A 12213-nucleotide genomic window follows, 5' to 3' on the forward strand; every position below is an offset into this window, starting at 1 on the left:
TTTTGAACTGAATGATCTTTTTCATGGCATGATACCATGGGATGCACATAAATATTCAGATATCCATTGAGAAATGGATCCCTAAATCCTTTTGTTATCAGTATTACAAATATGCTTGGGTCAGACACATCTTTGACTAAAACATGGTAGTGATAATTCCTCCAAAAAGTCCTTTCACAGTGTATATAGATAAAATGCTAGTTTCTATACATTTCTAGAAATACAGATAGAAAGTCTGATCTCAATTCCAAGCGTCAATTATTTCTTCATGTAAAATTTTTCAAACAATTTAAACAGCATCCCTGAGAACTTAAACTAAACCAAATATTAGCATTACAGCTCTACAAGGATATATGTAAGAGGCACTAACATTTGATTTCTTTCAGACAGTTCCTCCCTCCGGTAAAACTGATCATTTATTTCAATAATAATTAATTTCAATAGTTATATGACAGAATATTATTCCCTTGTTTCTTCTCTTAGAGAATCATGTTCACCAAGACTGACAAAAGTTCTGCACTTTAGAAATGGAAAGCTATTGAAATTGCCGGATTTCTGCATGGCACGAATGAGAGCAGAACTGCATTGTTAGCTCATTCTTAACTCAGAAACCTCCTCGATTAGATCTAGCTTCATTTAATTCTTCAAGTTTTGTTAGCTTTTGACTCTAATGGACTATTTAATGAAAAAACAGGTGTGAGCGGTGTGAAATGTAATAAAAACATATGGACTTCAGAAATGCAAATGTCACTTATTATGGTGCTGTGCATTTATTTCTTAGCTTTTCTGTACCACTGTGTAAAACATGCAAATGCATGTACAGATATTCTCCAAGGCTGAACAGTTCATGAAAAGGAGAGGAAGGGAATGATAGAAATATTACTTACGCCGTTTGCAGCCACATTTTTTTATCCTTTTGGGATCTGTGATGTCATCATGACAGGCCTTGCAGTAAAAAAATGCCCTAGAGAGACAGAATGGAAAAACTGACACATTTCTTAATCCATATAAATTAAATTAGTCCCACATTTCCTCTTGCTGCAGTGCCAAATTAATGAAACATGCCAGCATTAATTTCCTTTAATCTTTGAAAAGGTTTAGACATTTAAAGTAGGAAATAGTTGCTGCAAGACCAATAATTTCAAACGTAAGACTCCAAATAAGTGTTTCTTTTAATATAACTTTTATTTGAAAAGTAACTGGGAGAAGGGATGATAATCATGACACAATGTATCAGTCCATTTGTCTTTCATCTTATAAAAAAGAGCATCCAATGAATTTTGTCACAGAAATATAAATATATAATGCATTCTCTGTTCTTATAAGATACACCAGATATTTTTTTAAAAAAACTGTCTAGCAACCTGGGTCAATTTTCCAACCTGGTCACAGTAGGATTTTGTTTTGGATATAATGAGATATTGCAATGAGAACAATGTGACTAATATCAGATATGCTATTCAAAAAAAAAAAAAAAAAAGAAGGAAAAAAAAAGAAAAAAAATCCCAAACCTAAACAAAACCAGAAAGGGAAAATCCATTCAAAGTAAGTTCCTAAAGGAAAATCTCAATGGAAGAATCAAACAGTCTTGATTCAGACTGTTCTCTTAGCTTCCATATCTGAATAAAGCAGAACCATTTTCGTTTTGACAGAAAAACCCCAAAATTTCAAACAAAACCCTGTAATTAACAAGGCGAACCATTGAGGTTTCCATTTAGTATTTTTGCTTATGTCCTACTCTTGTATTGAACGGCTCACCACAAGAACTAAGGAAGCGAGGAAGAGTAAACATTTGACTTTATATAAGAATAAAACAAAATTCCAGTTTAATAAATATGCATGAGACTGCCCACAGGACAGTTTAATCATGGTTGTCAAGTCCACATGTCATGTAAGGCTGCCGTGACACATTCTATGAGGATCACGCAGCTGGCCTCTAGCTGGACAGTTACAGTTTACCAGGATTCCTGCTGGCACAACAAATTAAACATACTTTTTAACCTGCTGAAATTTCCCTGTACTTATCCATATTCAGGATGTGTCAGCTCCATGCCTATCTTCCCACCCTCCCTCACTGCATGCTTCTCAACGTAAACCGGCAGCGAGAGCCAAAGCTGCCACTTTGCGACCACCCACGGATTTTGCCACCAGTACCCGATGGTTGGATTGCTACAGCAGGGGGGGTCACTGGAATAGAACACTCTACGGTCCAAAATATAAAAAGAAAAATAAAGAAAATTAATACGCAGCCTCTGAATAAAGGGAGCCTTTGGCAGCTCATCTGGGATGATCACTGCTAATTTCTTTTTTAGATTTATTAGGGTCCACCACAGGTGGAACTACATTACAGGAAATGTTCAGAAATATGAAGTAGATAACTAATCCAAATAGTTATGAATTTACCCAAGTTATTTTACACCTCCGAATAAAGGCCCTGGTAGTTAGGTGGCCCATCAGGAGCAAAGTAGAATGTCTACTGTATGAGATATGGACCAGAGAATACAATTTTCTGACAATTTCCCTAAGAAACCTCCAGGAAGATTGCTCCTTCAGGCTGAGCAGTTGTCTTATATTTTCCAAGCAGCAAAATGCAACATGAAAAAGCCTTTTCTGAGCATTTGTATACTTTGCTGCAGAAAGTTTCTGGTCTTCAAAATATTCACCTTCCACCAAAAAGAAAACAAACTGCCTCTGAGGAAATGAGAAAAAAATATTTCCAAAGCATGACTTGACAGCAAGGAGAAGAAAACTGCCTCCAGTGTTTACAAGTTCCGCCCAGTCCAGCAGTAAAGCCTCGTATTGAACAAGAACCCGCTATCACAAATACTCCCTCAGAAAACTTCATGACACAAACTGGACATAGGTCGTTTCCACGGATCATGTAGTCCACTCCCATACAAAAGTCCTACAGACTACCTTGAGTCCTATGTGCAAAGCCAAGAGCAAACACCTCAAGTGACTGCTGGAATAAAATTATCCCTCTATACAACTGGGTTGAATTAAGTGGATTTGAAGCATGTGGATTTCTGATGATAGTACTAACATGTAAATGAATAAAGAATAACAAACATGGAATTCATATAGTCTGTATTAGAATTAAACGCTCCACATTTTACACGAAGCTATTTACCGAGGCATAATTGTTTCTAGGTGTAATTGTTTCTAATGTGAAACTACTGTCCTAAAAATGCAAAGATAATTTTGGCAAGAAGATTATACTGAACACTGCATGCTATATTTCATTGTGAAATATATTGAGCTGTAATTTCTCCGTTAGCATGTAACACCAAAACCAGAATAATTTAATTTGTATTTCGGGTATGTAACATGTCCAATTTACTTCATTAAAAAATCCTTTTTTTTACCCTCCGAAAGACCTCAATTTTAGAATATTTTCCTGCCTCTGATTCATAGCTCAAAAGGGTGAAATCAACACTTTCCATAATTGGCTTTGTTAGCTGAAACACATCTGATAATCATTTGCTTTGCACAGAACAGCTAAGAAAAGTGGAAAGGGAGGCAGCAAGTTTCTAAACAAAGCCTTCTGCAAAAAGCCAGGCAGAACTGGGAATTTTGCTTCAGTTCGCTATTAGAGAAAACGCGCTAGATGAATGATGTGTAAAATTTCTTTAAATACATTAATAACAGTCAGCTTCTCCCTGTTAAAAATGCTATGCCGGGTAATTCTTACTTACAATCTGAAATAATTTCACAGGAGAATGTGAAATGCTTATCAATGAAAAAAAAAAAAAAAAAGCTAGCCTCTCAGGAAAGGAACGTGAAGGCAGTGCTGTATATTCAACTGGAGAAAAGCACCAGAGAGGAAGAGATCTCTGGGCTGAAGGGCAGCGTACCTGAGGCAGTGCTGAACGCAAGCACTCCAGGGATGGTGCCAGAAATACGAGGGTACAGGTGCTCCGCTGCGCTGTTCTGTGCATTTCACCTAATCAAAACTTATCTTAGCTCTTTCCACAAGAACAGCATTCAAGCTCTCAGTGATTTCGCTGTTTTCATGTTTTGACTTTCTTTAAATATTTGTGGCAAACATGCATTGCTTAAATATTATTTTCACTGGAACTTTATTATTAAAAGTTTAGGACTTAGCAAAGGTTTTTATTTGAATATTTTATCATTCCAAGTATAGGATTTCATTAAAATACCTAACTCAAGGAGAACATCATGTAAATATCAGATTCCTGTTAGCATGACTTACAACAAATTGCCTTGATAGCATGACTTGCAAATTATGAAGAAGCACTCAGCTGCAAATACTCCTTTTTTTTAAATCTTACAGATATTGAATAATTATTTCTTTTAAAATTATTTTCTCACATTGTTCTTTCATTCCTTCCAAACATATTATAATCCTAACAAACAAGAATACACAAGTTTGGTGATAAACACTGCCATAAACCTCCTTTTCATTCAACCCAAACCTAAGACAATCAAGCACAATGAACCTGGGAAGTTGCCTACAATGGTTGGGATGTACTGCACTGCTGTGGTTTGATTTATTGTTACGAGGCCATAGAGTATGTCGTTCCAGCAAAAGAAAATGACAAGAACATAAATATTATTCTGCTAATGCAATTACTGAATGAATACAGTAGCTTGCTCACATCAAATATTTGCCAAGGTCTATGTAAATAACAACTACTCTAAACCTGAAACTCAGACAAAAATGTAATCCCTGTCCTCTCTCAAAGTAATTCCACTGAGGCAAATTAATTATAGAGATACCAGATCAAAATATTTTACATTTTCTAGTAGGACTCAGGTAAAAAAAAAAAAAAATGCCTCTTCATTGCTTTTCACATCTGCTATAAAATTATTTTATTTCCTTGTTATTCAGGACTGTAGTTAAGAAAATGGCATGCACACATCGTCGGTTCACTAGAGTGCCAACTCCCCGAGACTCTTTTAACAGATAAGAATTAAAATTAGATGAGGTGTTTACAAGTAAAGAAAAAAAAAAAAAACAGAAAGCAAATACTAGTGTTTAAATTTAAAGATAAAAATATATAAATTACCTTTTTACTTCTTTGGCATCACTTGCAATGAAGAATCCTAAAGTACCTTCTTGAATCTTGACATGGTTTCCAGGATTGATTAATATACTGCTCAGTGAAACAAGAACAAAAACAATAAAAACTTAAGTTGAAATGACTTTTAACTGAACGCTCCCAAATAGCTTTAATTGGTTCTGTTATAGGGGACCCACTAGTTAGGAAAGGCTGCAAGGAAATTTTAAGCCATTCTTTCTTGAAATTTCCAATCAAGTAACAGTTTCACATGCTTTTTACAAAAACTTAAGTTTGAGACAGTCACATGCCTCCGCCTAGAATCACATCATTTAACTGTTTACATGTGTTTTCTTATGTTTTTGCTTTAAATATAGACCATACAAAATAACAAACCCTCTCAGAAACATGATGTGTGAAGCTGAGCATTTCAGCTTTCTTGCTCTGTCATGCAAAGTGGTGAAAAATTCACAGTGTCGTGAAAAGGGAAGAACCAGCAACCACCACTCCATAATAATACAAAATATCATTTATGAAGCTAAACCATTTGATGTAAATTTTTGCCAATTTCTAGTGAAGTAGAATGTTAATGGGACCCCTATCTGGACATATAATGTTATTATTTAAAATAATAAATACACACATACACTCAAGGGGAATGGTACAAGACAACCAGTCACGACAACTGAAAAAACATAAAATGAATAGAAAGTTCTTAAAACACCGCTATGCAGCCATGGAAGAACAAAAAGAATCCAACCACACTGTCAGAGTAACCTCAGCTGAACCTGATGGAGGAAATCTTAAACTGCTATCAAGAAGTGAGGTTCTCCAACGTCTCTCTACAAAATATCCTAATTTTTTTTCCCCATAATAATTTAACACTTGATTTTAGGTAAGGCACTTTGCAAAGTATCAGGCTAAATATGAATATACATATAGATGTAAATATATTCTCCAGGCAAGTTTTATTAATGTGTAATACAACTAGGCTTTTGACTTGCTAAAACTGAATAAAAGCTCTTTTTCTCTTTTATTAAAGCTTAGCCTTTCTAAATCAGAAAGTCGTAACGCCACACATATGCAATTTACAGTAAATAAAGACGACCAGCAGCTTAAATGCTTGTGGATTTAGGAAGAATTGATTGTAGGGAAGTACACATACACAAAAATAAATACAGCACATTTCTGAACAGACACACATCACTAAAATTTGAAGGCCAAAAACCTTTCATGCTATTGTTAGGAGGGAAAATGGGCCTCAACAGATCTCTTATTCAAGATGTTATTTATTATCTATACATAAGTAATAAATTAGTGTGACCAAAAATACACCTGAAAGTTTTATAATGAGCACATTGTTTTCTGTGATTACATATGCCCGCAAGGCCCTATGAAAAGAATATGCAGGCTCCGAAATAAAGCGCTCATGAGTTAAGAATTAAAAGGTTGGTCCTGCAGCCATAATTCAGCCCCCATTATGTAGACATTAGGTTACAATTCCTAATTTAATAGCCACAAACTACTTTATTCTCACAATCTGGAACTTCATTCAGTGGTGTTTTACTGCCATTACTCCAGGCATGGCTTCACGTAGTTTATCTTTCTTTAAAATCAGCATCGTATTTTTCTTACATGTTTCTCTAAAGTGCTCATCACTATAGCATGCAAAAGATTCACAAATACATAATTTATTTTATAAGAATGAAGATATAGTACTATCCCATTTTACAGATGAGAGATTAAGTCACTATGAGATATAGTGGCTATTAATCCGGGATGCCTACAGGCTATTTTTTGCAAGTATTTAGCATTGCATAGCTCCATATACAACTTCTGGAGACTTTTGCCGTAAGAATGCTCAGCATTTCCAAAAATCCAGCCTCTGGTTCCCAAAATAATAAGCACTTAATCAGAGGTCATCTGTAAAAGATTTGGTTTAAATTATTAGCTCCCTCTCACACAAATATTCAGTGGCAGAGGCTGGAACAGAAATTAAATCTCAAAGAAAGCATTTACCCAGATATATGCTCCCTTTTCCTTCATTCACAGTTTCAAGCTTTGCAACAGAAAGGAGAGGAGAGCTACAGCAAATAGAAGTCACCACCACAGAAAGCAGGTTCATCTCCACAGCACACTTCAGCGGTATTGCAAAAAATGAAATGTGATGGTGTAAATAACACCTACGTTATGTACACAGATAAATGGGATAAATTAAAGTTGCACAGCTAAACTTCACATCTGGTGTTTTATTTTTTTATTTTTTTTTTAGTGCATTTGGCTTAATAGTTGTGCTTGCAACCAAAACATTTACCTAATGCAGTTTTAAAATGCAATTTCACCAGCTTTAAAATAGGATAAAACACAGGGGAGGGAAAAAAACCCCAACAAAAAAAACCAGCCCCCCAAGAACTTCTTCATATGAAACCAGTCACTCAATTCACAAAAAGGCTGGAAAATTCAGATTTCTGCACCAATTTTTGTCACGTGAGCCACCAGAACACTTAGTAGCCATTACCGAGATGCCTTACGAGGCCACCCCTAAGGGAGGTGAGACGGACACTGCACCCATCCACTCCCAGAGCCAGCGTGAGCCCAGGTAAGTTGCTCCTCAAGAACCAGGGGAGAATCTTCCTGCCACTAACACTCCAGAGCCTTTCTGCTAAAACTTTCTATCGTGTCCGTAACTGCATCTGTGTTCCGGTCTTCACTTCCCTCTTCCCCACCTGCTAGTCCTTAATCTGCCATTATGCTGAGAATCCAAACTCAAAAATCTTCTACAGATGCAAGTCTCATTTATTTCTACAATGTTGCTCCTTCTAAAATACGCAGCTACTTGTAAGATGTTTGGGTTGGCTATTTTTCTTAGGCACTGCTCTGTCAGAAAAATACCTTTTTTTGCCCTTACTTCGTTCTTAATCATGGAAGTATTACAGCTTTTCAGTGAAAACAGATGAGCATGTTTCTTGACATAGACCCACCATTTTGGGTTTTTTTTCCTCATTCCATTCTCGGAGATAAATAAACCATACCTGAACAGTAAAAAAAATCCTAACAAAAGCTCCACAACCCAAGCTCCACAAGCTGTCGTAACCACTAGGTATGTGAATGTTCAATCCCTGCCAGAGAACTTAAAATCTGACAAAGTAATAAGCAAATGAAGCAGTTCTTTCCAGAGGCAGTGAACAATACTCTTAAATCAGATGTAACTGGCCTCACTTAGGATGTAACGAATTGTGAGCTCTATTTTGTATCTCAAGGTTTTCCGAGACACATGAAATCAATTCAGATGGGTCAGCTTATAGACTTTATTTTTGTCAGACCTTAGACTTCATTCACACATACTTATTTTTCACAAATACATTGTATTTATAGCTGCAAAATATAGACGTGATCGCAGTTAATGCAGTATGACCCCAGCAGCAAAATCTTCTGTTGGGAATAAAAATTAATTTGCCCCATCACTGCTATTGGCAAAGAATTACAGCAAAGGCTCATAAAGCTTTGGGTTTATATACACACTGCTATTTAGCCAGAGCAAAATCATGAGAAATTTCTACTGAGTCTGTATGGATTTCTAAAACATGCTGCTTATTAAAGCAGCAATTGAATTATTTCTTCTGACACCTGTAGTGTTATTACCTGAAGTTATGCTTTGATAAGCACTCATTGTAATATGTACAGCAAGGGAAATGTTTTGAATTAAAAGAATAGAATATAGGGAACAAAGAGGATGGGGAAAAAATAAAACAGGCTTATGAGCATACCAAGAAGAACACATACATCAGTTATTTAGAGATGCATGTATCTGTTTAAGTACCTCATGAAAATATGCATATATATATATATCTCCCCACAGCAGAAAAGATAAGTACATGGCAAAGCAAATTGGAGTTTTAAGAGAGAAAGCTTGAGCTAATGTCTCATCTTTTGTATCTCCAAGGCTGGGGAGTTTTGCAGATATAGGAAGATGTAGGAAAACAAAAAAAAAAGGACAGAAACTCATTATGTTTAATAGCAATATATATAGCTAATCCATATGCATTCAGTGCCACGCATTGGAAAAATGCTGTTGAAAATGACACCCCTGATTTTTCCAAATATATGTTCTTATCGTACAACATAATTTGAATTTTTTATCTCTTAAATCAGCTCCTGAAATCAAGCAAGGAACTGCTAAATACTTTAAAAGCTTTAAGATCTTGATCAGGTTTTATTTAATTTTATAACATTCCTATTTTAGGTTATCTCAGAAGCTAATCAAGAAACAGCAGGGTCAAAAAACTTTAAGTCATAATTTCCTTAACAATTCGAGTTCTGGAAATGTATTCCTCAGAACAAAGCTTTGCATGACAGGGGTCACATGTCACTGCAAAAAAAAAAAAAACAAAACCAAAAAAACCAAAACCAACATTATCTTCTGACTTGCTTGCTCCTTCATACGTGAACATTTAGAGCACATGGCAAATACAGCCATGTAAACTGAATATGTGTAAATTAACTATGATTTAATATGTTTAATGGAAATTTTATGTACTTCACCAGCATGAACTTAGGAGAAGCCAGATCCATTGTTCTATGATAACACCACAATTTGTAAGAGCAGAATATGCAAAATTTGGAAACCTCTGCTTTACACTTATCTTTACATGTACCAAAAGTCAGTCAGTTTGCTAAACAGGATTCACTTGGTAACTAGGTGCAAGATCACACATCTAAGAGCAATGAAAACATTGCACATTGAAAATGTGGAAATCGCCTTTGAATTCAGTTTAACTCTCAGGAACCACAAAACGAATCATAGAATGGTTTAATTTGGAAGGCACCTTAAAAATCCCCTAGTTTCAAGCCCCCTGCCATGGTCAAGGATATTTTTCACTACAACAGACTGCTCAAAGCCCTGTCCAACCCAGCACTGAACACCTAAAGCTCAGGGAAGAATCACCAACAATGGCACCCTACCAGTGGAAACTGAGTTCCCAGGCTGATTTAAACACAAGCAAGTGAATAAACGCACATTTGAGATGCACAGTTTTAAAAATAAATAAATAAATAAATTCAAATGTGGCCAGGAAAATTCTAGACTAACACTTATGGACCTCTTTGCATAGATTGTTCAATGAAACGTTAAGATATAGGACATTAGGATATGACAACTTTTTCATACGTCAGTGTAGAATAGATATATGCTAGTAACTCTGACTGTGTTAATTTTGATTTACTCACTTGTTGGATTCTATCTTTCTGATGTGTTAAGTATACATGCTACCTTCAGTAAAACACGGAGACATGAAATATCTGTTCATCCATTCTGATTTACCTGTACCTTCCCTGGAACATGAGCATTGCCCAATATATTTTGCTAGTGCACGGGTGATTGGCTGTACAATAAAACAATATTGTGACCTAGATAAAGAATATCATATTATGTCTTCCCTTAAAGCATTCAAAATGAGCTATGGTTTTGATTACTAACTGTAGGTCGTCCATGTTTTGCTGAACTTAAAGATATTTGATGGAGAACCTGCCAGTCGGAGGTTTGAACTATAGGACAGTTTGTGAACTGACACTTTGGGGCAGGACTAATTCCCTCCATTTATTTTATTACTCATTTCTGCTGTTGATGGTGATTTTTATTTGTCCTCTGATTTCAGATATCATACATGTTGGAATCATACTGCTTCTTGGGTTGAAACAGCATTAGAAGGTTTGATGGCTGATATCTTTTCTTGTTAGTAAAATATATAAAACATTTTTTCTAATAGTTTTTCGGTATACAAAAATTTCAGTAGGAGATGAAAAGCACTTCCTATAGCCTTCTGGAATATACAGCTGTCTTTATGTGAACGACATGGAAAAAATAACTAATCAGCTTTAGAGCTTGAACTGTGATTATACCATATGCATTTATTGGCAGGCCACTTGCTGAGTGGCATGGCTCCACAATTTGCTTTGGACAGGTTGAAACCGAGTAGGCTTCCATTACTGCTGAAGTTGTAAATGACTTTGACCTCTTAATCTAGACATCGCATTTACAAAGTAGGTGACTCTCAAATTTATATCACTGCCAGTCTTTGAGAAAAATGAGGGATACTTATGAAGATAGAAGAGGTGCAGTAAAAGTCTTAAGACTGAGCTGACAAATGTGTGTGGAGATGTCCAGCAAGTACAGCACAAAATAAAAGGCAAATATAACAACGTTTTATCAGTACTATATGAAGACTAAAAACTTGAGGACATAGATAAGCTCAATCAGTGGAGATGTACGCTGGAAGAGTTCTTTCAGAACTTTCCTTCCCAGCAGCCTCAGTTACGTACTGTTCTTGTTTGCTATTATTTGCAAGGTTACATTTTAGACAGCACTAAAGCTGGGATTCATCTCATCTGTCTTAGAATGGAAGCTGCTTTCAAGAACTGTCTCCCCTTGCAGTCATGGACTAAGTCTGGGTAACTAACAGGAGATTAGGCCTCTAACATTTAGATTTATAAAGTTAGGTGAGATGAATCCCGTTATCAGTGACCAACTGAACAGTTCGCCCCTGCATCAAGGAAACTTTTCTGATTCAAGAACACTCCTTTTTCTTGTCCCGCCCCACCCCCCCACCCCACCCCCCCCAACCCCAAGATCTATGACTACCCTTGTAACTGCTATCATACTTGTCTAAAACAAGAAAAGATCAATTGTTGAATTAAACGAAACACAAATGGCAAAATTTGGACTAAACAAATGACAAAAGCTGTAACAACTCCGCTTTAAACCTTGTGGTAGATGTACTGTACCATTCCCCGTGTGACTGAAACAGTAGCAATATCATCTAGTAATCAGGAAGATATATTCTTTTAAAGTACTATTAATAATACATTGTCTAAAACAAGATTATGTGGTATTACTGACTATAGCTACCACATTTTAAAATAAACCCAGCTATTATTCTTGACTGTTTCATGCCATGCCCAGATGAAATGCATCACTATTATTAGCATAACGGCCTTTTAAAACATACCATGTCAGTCACACAACTACAGAATTAGAATTACAAAATTTGTTTGAGACAATCATTTTTGTTCCAGGGTATGTTTTGAAGTGGAGTGTGAGGGTAGGTGCACAAATCCCACTGTGGGAGTTGCGTGCATACCAGCTTCACACTGGTTGTAACTGAGAAAGTATTGCTTCTTTCTTCTGGGCTCTACC

General features: G+C 36.0%; 1 protein-coding gene across 27 annotated transcripts in view; it reads right to left on the reverse strand.

The window, feature by feature from the left end:
* Positions 1-12213, reverse strand: part of KCNMA1 (potassium calcium-activated channel subfamily M alpha 1) — a 505717-nt gene that overhangs the window by 108078 nt on the left and 385426 nt on the right. For all 27 annotated transcript variants that reach the window (XM_055802251.1, XM_055802256.1, XM_055802243.1 and 24 more), the window contains 2 exons: positions 5031-5117; positions 888-964 (listed from right to left, as the gene is read on the reverse strand). In XM_055802251.1, the coding sequence (XP_055658226.1) occupies positions 888-964; positions 5031-5117 (164 nt within the window). The remainder of the gene's footprint in view (positions 1-887; positions 965-5030; positions 5118-12213) is intronic.

The sequence above is a fragment of the Falco peregrinus genome, chromosome 1, assembly GCF_023634155.1.
Source record: "Falco peregrinus isolate bFalPer1 chromosome 1, bFalPer1.pri, whole genome shotgun sequence".
Taxonomy (NCBI): Eukaryota; Metazoa; Chordata; class Aves; order Falconiformes; family Falconidae; genus Falco; species Falco peregrinus.